The following is an 18239-nucleotide window of genomic DNA, read 5'->3' on the forward strand; positions in this document are numbered from 1 at the left end:
CCTGGTATTCACAGGGGTTGATCTAGGACCCCCTTCCTCTCATGGATACCAAAATCTGCAGATGCTCAAGTCCATTATATAAAATGGCATAATGTTTGCATATAACCTATGCATATCCTCCCATATACTTTAGATCATCTCTAGATTACTTATAATACCTCATATAATTTAAGTGCTATGTAAATAGTTGCCAGTGTGCAGCAAATTCAAGTTTTGCTTTTTGGAACGTTCTGGAATTTTTTTTTAAAATGTATTTTCCATCTGAGGTTGATTGAATCTGCTAATGCAGAACATGTAGATACAGAAAGATAACTGTAGATTCAAAACAGCCAAGGAAGGAAGTAGTGAGCATGAAGATAGTGCAATATAAATTATCTAAACTAAAATAGAAAGAGGGAGAAACAAATCAAAATGAAAAAGAGCATCAAAGAGCTGTGGAACAACATCAAACGGTCTGACATATGCTTAATCAGAAGCACAGGAAAAGAGGGAAACAGGGTAGAATAAATATTTGAAAAAATAATGGCTGAGAATTTTCCAAAAACAGTGACAGTCACAACCCCAAGGATCCAAGAAGGTCAGAAAACACCAAGTAGGATAAACAAAAGAAAATGACCTAACCCTCCTGCCAGAGTGGCGTCTAAGAAGGCCAAGTAGTAAACTGGGACCTTCATCCCCACTGACTATGACATGTCCTCCCCGCTCAGTGATGTCCACTCCCGTTAGAGAAGGCAGTTAGCTAGATACAAGCAGAGAAAGAGAGGCACGGGTCACGTGGCAGGAAACCATACATCTTGTGAGTAACGGGTCCAAGAGGCAAAGAAAGAAAGGTGGCAAAATGCAGGAATCTCCAGTATCTGAATGTAACTCTTTCCTCATTGTGCTCTCATTACAATTAAACAAGTCTTGCAAATAAGAAGTATTCATCATGCACTGACGCCATGACACTTCCAATCAAGACTAAATAAGGACAAAAATCCTTCCTCCCCTAGGGAAGGTGAAGCTGGGATGGAAATCAGGAAATACAACCCCAAACCTCTCCCTCCTCAAAGAATATTCTGTCCAATCATTTTCACACCCCATATAACCAGCTTGCCAAAGGAACTCAGGGCAGCTACTCACCTGAGCCTGCCCACTCTCTCTCCTGAGAGTGTAGTATAGCTTAATAAATCTTCACTTTGTTTTTTTGACCTTTGTGCTTCATTTGTGAATTCTTTGTGCAGCGAGACAAGAACCTACTCTTCAGTAACACTCTCACCCAGCAGTAAGTAACAAGGTGCTCTATCCTATCAGGTGTCAACAGGTTCAGGGGAACTTGAACTTCAAACCTCACCTGGAAGTACGAGGCAGGGCCCACCCATCCTCTGACGTAAAGGTTTCAGACAGAGCCAACTAAACAGAAGGTCAGAATAATAGCCAGAGTCTCATAACATAAAACAAAAATGTCTAGTATTCAATGATTTTATACTTTTGTGTTTGACACTTAAGTTCATCATCTTTTTTGGGATAATTTTTGTACAAGCTGTGACCCTTAGGCTTCTTTTTTTTCTTTTCTCTTTTTTTTTTGGGCCCAAACATCCTGTTGCTCCAGCTCTATTTGTCACTGTTTCGCTGATCCACATACCTATTTCTCCACCTATACCACAGAGTCTTAATTATTGCAGCCATAAAATAATTCAAGCTCAATTAGACTATTTCCTCTACTTTATTCCTCTTTTCCATATTGTCTTCCTTTGTGTTCCATTGCCTTTCCATATAAATTTTAGAATAATCTTGTATATATCTACAAATTATCTTGGTGTTACTTTTATAGAAATTGCATTAAACCTGTATATCAATTTGGGGAAAATTGATCTCTTAACTATGGTCAGTCTATCAATTCATGAACACAGTCTGTATTTCCATTTACTTAGGTCTTCTTTGATTTCTTTCATCAGTGTTGTGTAGTCTTCCATCATACAAGTCCTGTATATATTTTGTTAAATTTACACTTAAATGTTTTATTTTGGAGGGGTGATTGTAAATGGATACTGTATTTTTTTATTTTAAACCCAATTTAGGGTAAAACCAAAGAAATCCACACCAAGACATGTTATATTATACTTATGAAAACTAAAGACAAAGAAAAATCCTAAAAACAGCTAAAGAGAAATAACACCAACTCTAAAGGAACACCAGTTCAAATGACATCAGTTTCTAATTTGAAAGCATTGAGACCAGAAGGAGGTGGCACAGTTTTCAAGAGCCTAAAGGAAAGAACTGTAAACCATGAATCACGGATCTGGTGAAAATCCCCTCCAGGGTTGAAGGAGAAGGAAAACACAGAAAATTTGTTGCTGGGAGACCCACTCTGAAAGAATAGCTCCTGGAAGCTCTCCAAATAAGAAGAAAGTTGGACCTTCAGAAATGAAAAAAGAACAATGGAATGGGTGAGTGTAAAAGAAAACAAAATAGACAACCTGTAACCTCATGAGATTCTTTAACCATGTTATACGATTGAAGCAAAAGTTTAACATCATATAACATGGTACATAATGTACATAGAGGAAATACTTCAGACAATTCCAGTTTTTAAATGGTGAGAGTAAAGGGACCTAAATGGAAGGAAGTTCTGTACACTTAACTTGAAGTGGTAAACCATCAATATCAGTGGGCTGTGACAAGTTACATATATATATGAAATATATACATATATATGGAAACACCTAGAGCAACCAGGAAGAAAACTATACAAGACAATACACTCAAAAAATTACAAATATATCAGAATAGATGACTAAAATATTTTTCCAAATAATCCATAGGAAGGCAAAAAAAAAAAATAAGAGAAATGAGAAACAGAAGAAATACACAGGCAACAACAAAACAAGAGGCTTAAGTCTTAAATACCAATAATTACTTTACACATAAATGGTCTAAATATACCAATTACTTGATAGAGATTGGAGACAGGACAAAAACATGACCAGCTCTATACAGTCTATAAGAAAGTCACTTCAAACATAACAACATAGGTTGGTTGAAAGTAAAAGAATAGGAAAAATACAGTATGTAAATGTTAATTTTTAAAAAGAATGAGTAACTTCTTTAATATCACATAAAGTAGATTTTAAAGCAAAGAAAATTACTAGGAACAAAAAGAGATGTTACTTGATAAAAAGATCACTCCACCAAGAAGACCACAATTCTAAATATGTATATGTCAAAAAACAGAGTTTCAAAACATGTAAAGTAAAATCCAATGGAGCTGGAAGGAACAACAGACAAATCAACAAATATGGTTGGGGATTTCAATACCCCACTCTTACCAGTTGATAGCACTACTAAACTGTCAACAAGGATATGAAAGAGCTGAATAATAAGCTAACCACGTCAAATTAACGTTTATAGAATGCTCCACCCAACGACAGAATACATATTATTTTCAAGCAAACATTGACCATTCACAAGGATAGACCATAAATTGAGTCATAAAGCAAACTTTAACAAATTTAAGACAATTGAAATCAAACAGAGTATGTCCTCTAACCATAGTGGGATCAAAATAGAAATCAGTAACAGAATGTCAACATGAAAATCTCCAAATAGATGGAAAGGAAATTTAAGAACATGCTTTAAATAATTCATGGCTCAAAAAATTAATCACAAAGAAAATTAAAAGCTACTTGGAATTGGATAAAAATTTGTGGGATGCAGCTGAGGCAGTGCTGAGAAGGAATTTCTGCACTCAAAGCCTGCATTAGAAACGAGGAACTATCTCAATCAATCATCTCTGTCCCTGTTTCAAGGACCTAGAAAAAGAAGAGCAAAACCAAGCCAAAGAGAGCAGAAGGAAGGAAATAATAAAGGTGAGACCAGAAATCATTGAAATTCAAATAGTGGAACAACAGAGAAAGTTAATGAAACAAATCCTGGCTATTCAAAAAAGAATCAATAAAACTGACAGGCCTCTAGTGAAACTGAGAAGATAAAAAGAAAAATGACACAAATCACCAATATTAGGTACAAAACAGGGGGTATCACAGTATCTCCTACAGCCACTGACAGGATAAGAGTATTACAAAAACCTTTATGCTTATGAATTTGACAGCTTAGAAGAAATAGAACAATTTCTCAAAAGCCACAAACAACTAAAACTCCACCAAGATGTAACAGATAATCTGAATATTTCTCTCCATATTAAATCAAACTTGTAATTAAAAAGTCCTCAAAAAGAAATCTTTACACTGGAGAATTTTATCAAACGTTACACTGGAGAATTTTATCAAACGTTCAAAGAATTAATGCCAACTTTACACAATCTATTCCAGAAGACAGAAAAGGAAGGAACACTTCTCAACTCTTTTCATGATGCCACCATTACCCTGTGACCCAAACCATACAAAGACAGAACCAAAAACTACAGACCAACATCTCTCATGAACTTAGATGCAAAAATTTTCAACAAAATTTTAGCAAATTTAATCCAACGTATAAAATAAATACTATACCATTCCTGTATGGGATTTATTCTATGCATGCAGGGATAGCTCAGAATTTAAAAAACCAATAAATGTGACTCACTATATCAACAGGTATAATGAAGAAAGTCCACTGTTAAAAATAGCTGTAATATGTTATTTGAAACAATAATGAAGTTTCAAAAGAAACAAATAAGAATGTTTGAGTTAAAGAAAATTACATTCTGAAATTTGTTTTCATAAAGGTGCTGAGACTTGAGCCAAGGGCATATCTGGAAATGGAGTGCTGCCAATAGAAGCTTATCTAAATGTTAAGATATTGCTCATACAACTCAATAAGAAAAAAACAAAGAACCCAATCCAAAAATGGGCAGAAGACCTAAACAAGCAATTCTCCAAGGAAGACATACAAATGATCAAAAGGCACATGAAAAAATGCCCAATATCACTAATTATCAGAGAAATGCAAATCAAAACTACAATGAGGTATCACCTCACATCAGTCAGAATGGCCGTCATTCAAAAATCCACAAATGACAAATGCTGGAGAGGCTGTGGAGAAAGGGGAACCCTCCTACACTGCTGGTGGGAATGCAGTTTGGTGCAGCCACTGTGGAAAACAGTGTGGAGATTCCTCAAAAGACTAGGAATAGACTTACCATAGTGACCCAGGAATCCCACTCCTGGGCTTGTATCCAGAAGGAACCCTACTTCAGGATGACACCTGCACCCCAATGTTCATAGCAGCACTATTTACAATACCTAAGACATGGAAACAGCCTAAATGTCCATCAACATGTGACTGGATAAAGAAGATGTATATTTATATAATAGAATACTACTCAGCCATAAAAACTGACAACATAATGCCATTTGCAACAACATGGATGCTCCTGGAGAATGTCATTCTAAGTGAAGTAAGCCAGAAAGAGAAAGAAACATACCATGTAAGATCACTCATATGTGGAATCTAAAAAACAAAAACAAAAACAAACACAAACAAACAAAAACAAAGCATAAATACAGGACAGAAATAGACTCATAGACAGAGAATACAGACTTGTGGTTGCCAGAGGGGCGGAGGGTGGGAACAGATTGGGATTTCAAAATTGTAGAATAGATAAACAAGATTATACTGTATAGCATAGGGAAATACACACAAAATGTTACGGTAGCTCACAGAGAAAAAAATGTGACAATGAGTGTGTATACGTTCATGTATGACTGAAAAATTGTGCTGAACACTGGAATTTGACACAACATTGTAAAATGATTATAATTCAATAAAAGATGTTAAAAAATAAATAAATGTTAAGATATTGACTAAAAAGACTGAATTTATGTGACCTTTGTAGACAAAATGAATGCCTAGGCAAAGACAGGCCATCCTTGGAGTTCAGAGCACTTTCTCAAGCATCTCTATCCTGATCTCAGCAGGGGATTACGTCCTGCTTCCTCTCCCAGACCCAGCCTCCTCCTTACCTTCATGTCTCTAACCCAGGCCTGGGCCCCTTTCAAAGTATCCTCATTGATTTCAACAAGTTTTTCCCGCCAAGCAATGGCTTGAGCATCAAACTGCACAAAATTAAATTTCCTTTTATATTTCAGCTGTTCCTGTAAGAGACAATTATTATTTAGCCATAAAACCACTCAAATGTGAGAAAAGATTAGGACAGGCCATGGTTTGATACATTTTACTCACTATGATATCCATTTCAGTCCTAGAAGCTAAGAATTACATTCGATAGAGAAAATTTCTTTTAGTACAAAAGGCATTTAAATAAAATTTACACAGTTTGGATGTTAAATCTCAACAAATGTACATATGTATGAACATATATATCCCATAAATGTATAAGTTTGCATGTATAATGTGACATTAAATCTTGTCTTTAATACTAACATTAATGGTATGCCGGATATGCACACTAAATGAAATATTCTTTAAAAAAAAAAAGAAATCCAAAACAGTGTCATCATTCCGGTCCTCGTCTTTTTCGGTAAGGCAATTATTCAGTTGCAGATTTATTCACTGGCCTTCCATCAGCCCATGTTTCTCCAGCAGAAGTTCATCAAATTACAAATTGTATTTTGTGTTTGTCAAACACTCCCCACGATTGTTTTCTGTGGTTAATACTCACATCAATACCACCAGCTCAGGACAGTACTCTGATACCCATTTATAGGTGTGGGAACTAGCAGTTAGGGGTCATAAGCAGTCAGCCTCAGGTTGCACGACTCGGAGGCAGCACAGGTGGAAAAAGAACTGGAATCTCCTGCCCATCGGCCTGTGCTCCTCCCACGTGTCAGTTCTGGGGCCAGGGCACATGGCATCCCTAGTACGCAGTGGAAATTAAAATAAAAATGCTGAGCTACAGAGTATCTGGGAAAGCAACACGGCTGTGTGCACACCACAGATTTCGGGACAGAGAAAACCTGGAGCAATGGACATAGAAACTCCCTTAGCAACCTGTACCTTACAGGTGGGACCCAGCGACGGAAGGGTCTGCTGGCAAAGGACACTGACGATTCTCTCACTGGCAAAAGGGAGCCTTTTCCTGAAGTGGCTTCCCTGTGGGTTTCTGAGAGCACACTTGGCCTGTGTACTCTCATAACCACTGCAGGGAATGACGAATAGAGACGCACTCCTGACACACAGGCGCCCAGATGCACAGACCCGACGGCTCCATCTCACCTGGATGAGCTGGATGATCTTGTCCTTCACCAGCTCCAGTTTTGCCTTCGTGGAGTGAGACGTGTCTATGAGAATGTAGACATAATCACTACGCACTTTTCCAAAGAGGAGTTGACTCCCATCCTGTAGCCACTTAATTCTAGGCAGGAAACAGGTTGAAAGCGAAAGGTTAGAGCCTGTGACAATGAGAGTAACTTCCTAAGAACTTAATGATACATCTACAAAGGAAAATCAATAGGACAGAGAAATGAATCTAATACTGGGCTCCAAAGCCAAAAGTAAATGACTTCCAGTCATCTGGTATTTTGAGGCCCTCAGCTATGAATTCATACCATTTATTCTTCTATCCCTGCTGACTATAGTCCAGCTAGTAATGCCAGCACATTCCTGAAGCTTCAATGATGCTTATGGACAGAATCAAGCAACCCCAGATCCCAATAATAGCCAAGCACTAGGTAGTTGTGTGAGCAGGGCTGTTTCTGTGGTCCAGGCTCAGGATCCCAACACAGGACTCAAAATTAAGTTCATGGCTGCTGGCAAAGCCTGGGCGAGAGGGTGGGGCAGACCAAAAGAAATGCTTAAAATGAGTTCAGAGTTCAGTGAGGCCCAGACAACTAGATTTTACAGGGCAAAACACTGAAGAAGAGATTACTACATAAAAGGAGAGAAAGGGGGGAGGGGAGGGATGGAAAGAGCAAAAAGGGAGAGAGATCTGCTCCAGAGATCTGCAGAAGGGTGCCCTGGAGATTTTGGCAAAAGGATGATCAGGGCATGCCTGCAAAGACACTACTGAAGCCAGAGAACAAATCACCAAAAAAAGGAGTAGCAGGACCGACCCCTCAGAGCTTGCACGAGGCTGAGAATACTTCATCTTCCAACCAGTCAGAGTTTTGAGAAACTGGGGCTCTGCAGAATGTGTACGTATGGGGGCAGACAGGTGTCTGCAGCTTGTGGCTATATAACAGAAAACATAGAAGGAGGGCAGGAGTTCTGATTGCAAGTTGCTCCTGCAGGCTGGGTACTAGCCTAAACTCATTAGATTTAGTATCTAACCCACAGAACACATTTATAAATCACATTATTATTCCCACTTTATAAATGAGAAAGCTAATGCACAGAGACATTGACTAACCTGCCCAGAGTCACAGCAAATGGAGGCTGGGATTAGAATCCAGCTCTATCTGACCTTAGAACTCAGGCACCTAAATGGACTTGGCCTTCATGGTCTACAGCATGGATCCCCTGGCATTCAGGAGGTAAAAGCATTAAGGAAGGTCACCCCACGGAGCTGGTGTTGAGGTCATGGGACTAGAACACTAGACACTCATGAGCAATGCCGGATTTTAAGAACCATCAGGGTTGAGAGGGCTCACATCAAGCTATTTTTAGCTGATTACTAAAATATATATATATTTAGAAATAAATACATATAATTATATATAAAATTCCTTTGTATTCAAATGTTTCACAACATTATAATAGTTGCCTTGAAATGTAATATTCGAGAGGACAGAGGACAGGTATAACACAGTCTTCTCTATGCCTAAGACCCATAAAAAAATGCAAGACATAAGCAGAGGCGCTCCTTCACCTTCAGCAGTGATGCACAATCGGCCTGATAACTACATCTTTGTTTGCTGTTTTTAAGATTCTACACTGGCATCAAGGCAGCTCAGAATCTGCATCCAAACATCCCCTTATGTTATTAACAACAATGCCACCAACAAACTAACTATCAGATGGCAACTGTGACATAACAGCGCTCATTGGCCATTTCTCTTGGTTGAGCTCTACCAAGAGGGCAGGCAGATCTGAATTTCACAAGAGACTGGACCACTTGTACCTCCCCGCAAATATCCCAACCTCCTCTGGATCCGGGCCAGGACCGCGTGAATTCTCTCACTGTACCACATGCACTTCTCCTTGGTAATGCAGACGTGGACCAAGCTCCCATCCTTCCAGGGAGCGTGGACAAATCTGCTGCAGTATTTCGCATGGACTGTCTTCTTGTTGGTCTCCTAAGGAGAAGGCAAAGGTCAGTAGCCACTCAGAAACCATTTAAAGAAGAACAGTCCCCAGATGACGCCTCCACCTCTGCCTTACTTATCCAGCTCCTAGTACTCACTCCTACTGTAAAATTAGCAGTTGGTTCAACCAAACATATACCAGGACCTGCTCCACACTGAGCCCTGTGCTGGACATCATGAATGATGGTCAGAAAAACGTGTGCAATCCCATCTGAGAGAGGCTAACGTTTCTAGCGGGGAGACACTACACACACACACACACACACACACACACACACACACACACACACAGAAAGTAGCAATCAGAGCACTAGATACCTAGTACCTGGTCCTGGGTTGAGACAGTAATGACGGGGGAAGTTCTGGCAAAGAAGAAAGAGTTCACAGTGGACTAGAGGGTCAGGGAGATCTAAAGCACATGGGACTTGAGACACACAAAACATCTTTCCACTGCTACTCCCAGCCCCAAAGGAAGAAAAGTAGCGAAGAACCCAGTCCACATGGAGCACCCTCTCCTGGACATACAGCACTGGCCCGGGGACAAAGGTCTTCCCCCAAGGAGAGCTTTCATAAGGCCGTTCGCTCTCTATCACTTGTCCAACCAGTCTAGAAATGTATCAGGCACTGCTTCATGCCAGGCCCTCCTCTAGGCACCAAGAACACCATCCATAAACAAAGTCCAGAATTCCTGCAGTCATGGAGCTCACATTACAGGAAAAGAGCCTGATAATAAACCGGTAATTACCCAGCAGTTCAGATGATGACAAATGCTATGAGAGACAAATAAGGCAAGGAAGGAGAACAGAGGGTACCGGGGGAGAGGGGAGGGGTGGGGACAAGTTAAAACCTACAAGGGAAAGCCTTAAAGAGAAGGTGAAATCTGGGCAAAACTTGAAGGAGTGAAGAGTGTGGCCCTTTGGAGGGAGGGGGAGGTGGAGAGTGGAGGGGTGTGTGTGAGGACAGAGCAAGTACCAAAGCCCTGAGGTAAGCCTGTGCGGGTCTATAGAATTTGGGGAAGCCCAGTGTAGCTGAAATAGAGGGAGCAGGGAAAGAGCAAGATGAAGCCAAGAAACACGAGGAGGAGGATCAGGGAGCAGATGTTGTAAGGCCTGCTCATTGATGGAGAGGATTCCAGCTTTTCCCATGAGCGAAAAAGGAACCACCCAAGGGCCTTAGTATTTTTAATTTTTTAAAACTGAGCTCCCATTGTCATTTAAGATTATATTAGCTGTAGATGTACAACACCATGATCTGATACGTGGATATACTGAGAAGTGATCACCATGATAAGTTTAGTTGACATTTATCACCACTTGGTTACAATTTTTTTCTTGTGGTGAGAACTCTAAAGATCTCTTCACTTACAGAAATGACACAATTTATAGCTTCAAGTGTTACATATAATTTGAAAGTTTCATTTCTAAAACTCTATATTTTAAAGGATAACTGTGGATACTCTGTAGACAGTCAAGGGCAGAGTCAGGAGGTCAGCTCGGAGGCTTGGGCCAGGGGTAGTAACAGACATGGTGAGAAGTGGCCAGATTCTGAATATTATGAAGATAGAATGGATAGGATTTAATGAGAGGTCAGATGCAGGTGTGAGATAAAAGAGGAGACAGGAATGACAGGGGTTTTCGGCCCAGAGAACTAAAAAAGTGGAGTGGCAATAAATTGATAGAAGATTCTGGGAGCGCGGCCTGGAAGGGAAAGGTGGGGATTTGGTGTCCGATGTGTTTGTTAGGTTCCAGATGCCTGCTAGACATCCCAGTAATGCGGCAAGTAGTCAGGTGAAGGTCAGGGAAGGACTTGAGCTGGAGACTTAAATTTAAAAGTATTCAAAAGTATGCACACAGTATTAAAAACCACGGGGCCGGAGGAGATCACTTTGAGAATGAATGCTCCTTTCTGACTCACAATGTTTGTAATAAAGAAAGCAAGGAAAGTAAAGTCTACTGGGCATCTCCTAAGTGCCAGGCACTGGGTTCAGACATACAATTTTTAAATTTATGGACTTTGCACCACCCATTTTATAGATGTGGAGAGTGTGACTCAAATAGGTTAAATTATTTGCTCAACAATTCATAGTCAGAAACTGGTAAAAAGAAGCATTAACACCCAGGTCTTCTCATCCAAATCTAGTTCACTTTCCACCACACCACACTAACTGGTACATGGTGAAGGTTCAATAAATATTTGTTCGAGGAATAAATAATGAGATTGGAGTGAGTTTCTGAACATCAGGGCTGGCTTTGTGCTCAAGTGGCCATGAATGCAAGGTGACTTCAGGGGTGCCCCCAAGTATCAAGTTACTAGATTTTGCTTGCAATTCCCTAATTAGAATTGCATTTTAGTAGGGAGGGGAGGGTGTAGCTCAGTATTAGAGTATGTGCCTAGCATGCATGAGGTCCTGGGTTCAATCCTCAGTACTTCCATTAAAAATAAATAGTAAATAAACAAACCTAATTACCTCCCCCTCCAAAAAACAAAAACAAAAAAGGAGATCAAAGACATGCTCCTCCAAAATGACCAGATCCTACTGGGAGCTGCTCCCCGTCGCTGCAAATCCAAAAGGTTTGGAGGTCCTGGTGCCCATGCTCACTACCAGAAACCCTACCAATGAGCCCACTATGAAGACCAGGGTTCACCTTTATAGGAAAAATGGCCGTGAAATTAAAGGTTAAAATATATATATATATATATGAAACTCTAAAAAAAATGCATTTTGTCTCCTCCTTTCACCTGCTCACTCATCTTAGAAATGGCACAGAGCAAGGCCTTTTTCATTTATTTATTTATTTGCAGTCAATGAATTTCCTGGATCTGTACCTCCAACCCAGTTTTTATAGTTAAAAGTTTAGGGGGTCCTTCCCAGTGGGAGTCTGCAGGAACCCCAAGTAATCAACCTGTTTCACAGCCTCAGTTTCTCTCCACCTTATACACCCTATATACATTTTAGGTGCAAATCCAGTTGAGACAGGTAGCCCCAAATACTAAAAATAAAACTGTCCCCTTTTCATCAATATTTGTGAAAGAGGATAGTTGTATGGTACCCTTCTCGGCCTTTACTATAGTATTATTTGTTAGCATCAGAAATCTGAGGTAAAATCGTCCACTGATAAGCCAAATTCTTCAAACTGCCCCTGTAAAAGTTCATTTAAAATTGTCCAGAAAGGAAAGGGGAAAATCAGCAGTAGAGAAGAACGGAGCACCCCACACCGTCAGGGGCTGGCTGTAAGCTGTGTTCAAGTGGACAGGAATTAACATTTTTAAAAATCCAGGGCCGAATATATTTTAAAAATGAGAGTTTAATTAGGTATGATTTCCTAAACTAATAGCATTACTGAATGATGTCTACAAAATCAGAAAACTGTGGTGGGGGAGGAAACCCACAAATGAGATTTCCCTGCAACAGAACAATTACTCTGGGTCCCAACATGTCAGCCAGGAAGCCAGTCTTGCGTCAGTTCTGCATTTTTTTTCTAATTCAATTTCAGTATTTTCTTCCCTGCAGTTCATTGTAAACACATGGCAGTAAGAGGGTAAAGCAGAGCATCACGTGGCTAATGTGGCCCCGAAGAAAACAGCCCCTTTTCCAGAGGACGTGCAGAGCCCAGGGGCCAGCCAGCCTCAGAGGGAGCGTCAAAGAGACAGGGGCTCCACCTCTGCAGGGCTGAGAGACATTGTACTGATGATCTTGACACTGAATACATAAAGGGGTACTGCCTTTGGGAAGGACCTTGACTTCCTCCGCCAGCAGTCTCTCCATTACTGGCACGTCTGCTCTGAGGCTTGTAGTTTTAGCTGTCAGCCCACAGTGTGTTATCTGGGTCCTTAGAAGGTAGTAACCTCCTAAAAGAGACTTCCTACAGTTTTACAAATTTAGAATATTCGTTTCATCCTGATGCTCCGTTTCATATTGAAATGCTTTTTAGTCTTTCCTTAATTCTAAACCTTGGACAGTCTTCTGGGTCCTGTTTCACACATCAGTGTTTCTCAAATTGTGGCCCCTGGACCAGCGGCTTCAGCATCCACTGGGCATTGCTGTAAATGCAGGTTCTTGGGCCTGGCCTCAAACCCACGTACTCACGCATGCTAGAAGGAGGAGCCACCACTACAGGTCATTATCCCTCCATCATGAGCTGGAGTCGGGGACCTTGAGAAGCCACTTTCAGACCCACTGTCACAATGGAACTGCAGCTTCCAGAATTTTACAATATAGACCCTTCTCGTGCTATAACCCCTTAGAAAATCTGATTTTATATTTACTGGGAATCCACTAAATGCTGGTGGATAGTCACTAAAATAATGTACCTCCAAGACAGTGACAATACCAGGGGACCACAGAAGTGCCTGCTTTGGGGTACATGCACCAGCAGTCTCTCTCTTCCATTCAGTATGGGGGGAACAAAGGGCATCCTTTTTGACATAACGTAGAATAATTCTGCTACTCATAATGCCTGCATTTCTACAAGCGCAGCTCCTGGCTTATGTACAATTATTGTCTAATTCATTTATCATAGAAGCCATTCTCAAGGTTTGATCTCCACTCGCACAAGTACCATTCAGAGAAGCATATAGGGCATCCTTCTGTCAACCTTGGTCCTGCTCTGGGTCCAACCTTGGCCCCTGATGCCTCACTTGGGGCATCAAGGGAAGGCCACAGCCCCACCCAGGAGTTCACTTCACTTACCGCACTGGTCTGCAGGGATTCGTCCTCTGGTTTGGCTTTTATATCGACAACTCCATCAGCATGGCGGAAGGCGCAGTCAGCGATGACATCATAAAATGACAGCTTCTGGGCTTTCAAACCATACTTCTGTAGCCACTTCTCAGAGTCCCAGGTGTCCTCTGGATTTGACTCATTTTCAAAAGAGGTTGCTCCTGATTGTATTTTGGGAATCACAGTTCATCAACCATTCATATTACACAAGACATTCATATGTCATCCTCAACTTAGTATTTTTCCCAAGCTGAAACATGCTCTTTGTCAGATCACATTTGGTTCAGGAAGCATGCGTTCCGAAGCAGGACTGGCAGAGAATTCATTCACAAGACCGGAAAGCAGGAATCTGCTAGTTTTCACTTTACTTCCTCCACTACCTAAGTTGACTGGACCCACGCTTGGGTGGAGGTGGCTGATAGACCAGTCAGTGTGTCAGGAGAGCATTAAACCTGGGGTCAGAAGCTCTGGGTTCAAGTCCTGGCTCCATCAATCACTAGCTTGGGCAAGTTGCTCAAACTTGGATGAGTCACCCCACTGAACCCCCTGAGCTTAGGCAGAAATCTTCCCCTGCAGATAGCATCTGCTTGGCCTTCCCAAGTGCATGGAAGTGAATCAACATGAAAAGCCACGTGAAAGTGTGCTGTAACGAGGGGGCAGGCGAAGCACGGGCATACAGCCTGTGTTGAGGTGGAAGTCAGGCAACCCTAGAAGGCTGGCAGGCCGCCTCCCGCGAGCTCTCCCGTGGTGAATTTATTCTGATTCAGGGCCTGGCTCTCAACTCTGCAGGCTCAGGAAGCTCCTATCAGCTCAGGTGCCTGGAGCTGTATCTATGACTCACCTACGTCAGGGTCACAGGTTCAATTAGAAGGCCAATTGCCCAAATATCCCTAGCCTTAGGCACATTCCTTTGGTGTTTCTTTAAGTGGGAGGAGGTGTTAGTTACCTGAGCAGAACATGCCACGGACTCCAGCTTATCATACAGACAGCAAAGTATTTATCTAGGTGGCTCAAAACCCCTACTGCCACGTAAGGGAGAGCGGGGTATCTGAGGGTGGGCACAGAGGAGGCAGGGGTGTCTGGATCTGGCCCTGAGAGCTGACTGTGTGGCCCTTCCCGACTTCACATTCAGTGGTAGCACGTCGTAAGGTGAAATTGACCATGCCGGGAGAATTTACAGAATCTGAAAATCGGCAGATGCTACAAATTAGGATTTTCTTACTCCAGAGGGGGTTGGATAACATGTGTCTGCATGCCCCTGGAAGGAAGGCAGAAAGGACTCTGAGCTTTTGGCCCCATTGGGACCAGCAGAACCTTAGGACGACCGGGAGGCAGTGCTGGGCAGAGACGTGGTTTTGATTACGGGTGCTACCAGCCATGAGGTCTACCGGCCCTACAGAGTTTGTACATTTTTACTTAGGTCAGTGGTTCTCAACCCTGCACACTGGAATCCTCTGAGGAGTTTCAGAATATATTGATGCCTGTGCCTCACACGTTAGATTCTGTTTTAATCAATCTGGATATTGAATGATTTTTCCAAGTTCTCCAGGTGATTATACTGTGTAGCCAAGCTCTGCACCTGAAGGAAGATGATGAGAGCTTTCTAAATGCTAACCTGGGGATCCCATGACTTAACACTTCTACCAAATGCAGGTTCGAGTTACATTATATTTTTAATTAAAAAGTAGCACTCATTATTGGGGAAATAAAAATATTACCCACAGTTACCCATTACTATATGTAAGGGGATTTATAGTTAGAATAATGTTTGAAGATATCAAATACTTCAGGGCCAATTTTTTCTCAGTAATATACAAAGGGTCTGTCCATTAATATTACATACAAGCCACGTCCTGAAATTTTAATAGAAGAGCTTTTAAATAATGCACTCTGAAATCTTCTAGAGCTGGAACTTCTCAAAGAAGCTCGATTTTTGCTTTTGAACTTTAAGCCAACCTGGCATCAAAAGCCCCTTTGGGCACCATCGCCAATGCCAGCAGTTGGTTTCTACGTGATTCACAAAGTGCCTTTTCACCCTGCACTGGGGGCTGAAATCAGAGGCTTCCCGGCACTTCTGACTCGAGGTGCTCCAGCGTGTTCTCCTGCATCACAGGGAAACAGCAAAAACAGAATGGAGCCACTTTTGTCAGTGGGGTCAGCCTCCTTGGAGAAACCCTTTGGGTGACTATTTTTCCTCAATTATTGTTGATTATCTTCTATACCTTTGTCTCCTCTCTATTCCTACATTATTCTCCTCCCTTCTTTATGATCAATAGGTGTGGCAGGAAATAAACTTTTCTTTCAATTATTTCCATAGCAACATACACACTGGCACCTGCTCCACTCTGTTTCAGGTTGCCTTGTTTTACAATGACAAGAGCCCTTTATCAGTTACAAACTCAAGCTGACCATAAAAGAACCTCCTAGAAACACGTCAAACCTAGAAGCACATCTAGTTCTAAGAAGAGACTAATTTTGACTCCTCGCTTCACCCAGGACCAGGCAGTGTAGTCACCCTGAGGGCATGATTCAGGCTCCCAATTACCCTCTGGAAAGGGGTTTGGGAGGAAGACCCTAAAGCAACTTGAACTTCATAAAGGAAAGAAGGGGCAGTCAATCTTGTGAAAACAAAGAACCTGAGGAAACAAAGCTGAGGAAAGGAGAGAGAGGCAGAGATCTTTTCACTCTCAGTGCTAATTACACCACCAGTGTCTGAGCCTCATATTCCCGGGGAGAGGAGAGGGGAGGGTGTCATCTGTTCATTAGAGTCACTTACTAAGGGGTCCTTCCCAACCTCCTGCAGCTATCTGAATTAAAAGTGTCACATATACTCTCACCTACGGAGCGTAGGATAACACCTTCATCTGTGACAGAGAAGTGAGCTCACAGCACATCCTGATTACAGGGCTTTCCTACTCCATGCGCCAGACTGTAACGATTTCCTCTCACTGACGGGCAGGAGACTCATAACAGCAAATCACAGCTATGCCGCAGGATTAACCTGTCTGGTCCTCCTGTCCTGCTGATCAATCTCAGAACATGTTTTAATGAGTAAGACCTACCAGCCAATGCTTTTGAAACATCACTGCTCCTGCCAAGCCAAAAGGCGAGCTGAGCACAGTTTATCAGTGCCCACTCCTCCCCAGAGGCTCGCAGCCACCAAGGGTTTACCACCACCATAACTGCCCTCCCCATGGTGATGGTTAATCTTATGTGTCAACTTGGCTGGGCCACACTACCCAGACATTTTGTCAAACAATACTCTAGATGTTTCTGTGAAGGTTTTTTAAAGTGAGACTAACTTTACAGATCGCTTGACCTCCCTGAACTGTTAGCTCTATCTCCCAAACTTGGAAGTCTGCTGTGCTCCACCTGGGACCCTTCTCCCTACACCATGGAAACTCTCTCAAAGGATGAAGCTGGGACAAGCAGAGTCCACCTTGGATTTTCCTGTACCACAGGGATCACTGGCCTTTGTTGCTTGATGTCCAGTGTCTTAAAAGACCAATGTTTCATATCTTTTGTCAGTTTTTTTTCCCCTCAGGGAATTCTCATGTCCTGCTCTTGGTAATTTAAAAGAGGTCAAAATAACCAATGGCCAGAGTGTGTGGCCTCACTGTCTTCTTATTCCAGGCATCAGGCTGCTGAGTCATCTCTGTCAGAAACTTCCCTCCTGGTCCTATGGTTAGAGGTGCCAGCTGGTTCTGAACCAGTGCGCGCAGCCCAGGGGGCAGGTGGGAGCTGCTATGCCCAGGAAGGGAGGCTGTCTAATTCACATGAAGGTTTCACGGCCAATGGAAGCCCACCTGATGGCCTCCATACTGGCCCTTCCACTCTCTAGATGGCTCCCCAATCACCACCTGCAGGCTTTGGGCAGCCAAACTCGGAGAATGGCTGCTGCCTTCACACGAAGCAGACCCAGGGCTTGGGCCGACACGGCCTTTGCCTCAATTACGTGGGCTGTGGGGGGCAAGAGGAGCGAGTCAAACACTACATGTGGCCTCGGGGGCCACAGCAATGTTACAAAAGCTTCAGTGGGTACCCAGCAGTGGAAAGGTCCTGACCAAATTTTCCTTTTCAAATAGAGATGGTACATTTAAAGCATCTTTTGAAATTTTATACCTGGAGTCATTTTGGTTTTTAGTTTTTGGGGGGGTGCATGTATTAGGTTGAAACAAAGGATGACGATCTATCCTTCTAAAGACCACAGAGGCAGACAGCTCTTCTGTTTCCTTTAGAATAATATCTAAAACCTTCCATTAACCCAGAAGACTAACTACCCCAGGCTTAAATATTCCCTGTATTCGTCTGCTTGGGCTGTCATAACGAAATACTCT

General features: G+C 42.1%; 1 protein-coding gene across 1 annotated transcript in view; it reads right to left on the reverse strand.

The window, feature by feature from the left end:
- LOC140689982 (von Willebrand factor A domain-containing protein 3B-like) overlaps positions 1 to 9161 on the reverse strand; it is a 72223-nt gene extending 63062 nt beyond the window's left edge. The window contains 3 exon segments of the mRNA XM_072951356.1: positions 5943 to 6074; positions 7156 to 7294; positions 9019 to 9161. Of these exon segments, the coding sequence (XP_072807457.1) occupies positions 5943 to 6074; positions 7156 to 7294; positions 9019 to 9068 (321 nt within the window). The 5' untranslated portion in view covers positions 9069 to 9161.
- Positions 9162 to 18239: the final 9078 nt, after the last annotated feature.

This window comes from Vicugna pacos, chromosome 28 (assembly GCF_048564905.1).
Source record: "Vicugna pacos chromosome 28, VicPac4, whole genome shotgun sequence".
NCBI lineage: Eukaryota > Metazoa > Chordata > Mammalia > Artiodactyla > Camelidae > Vicugna > Vicugna pacos.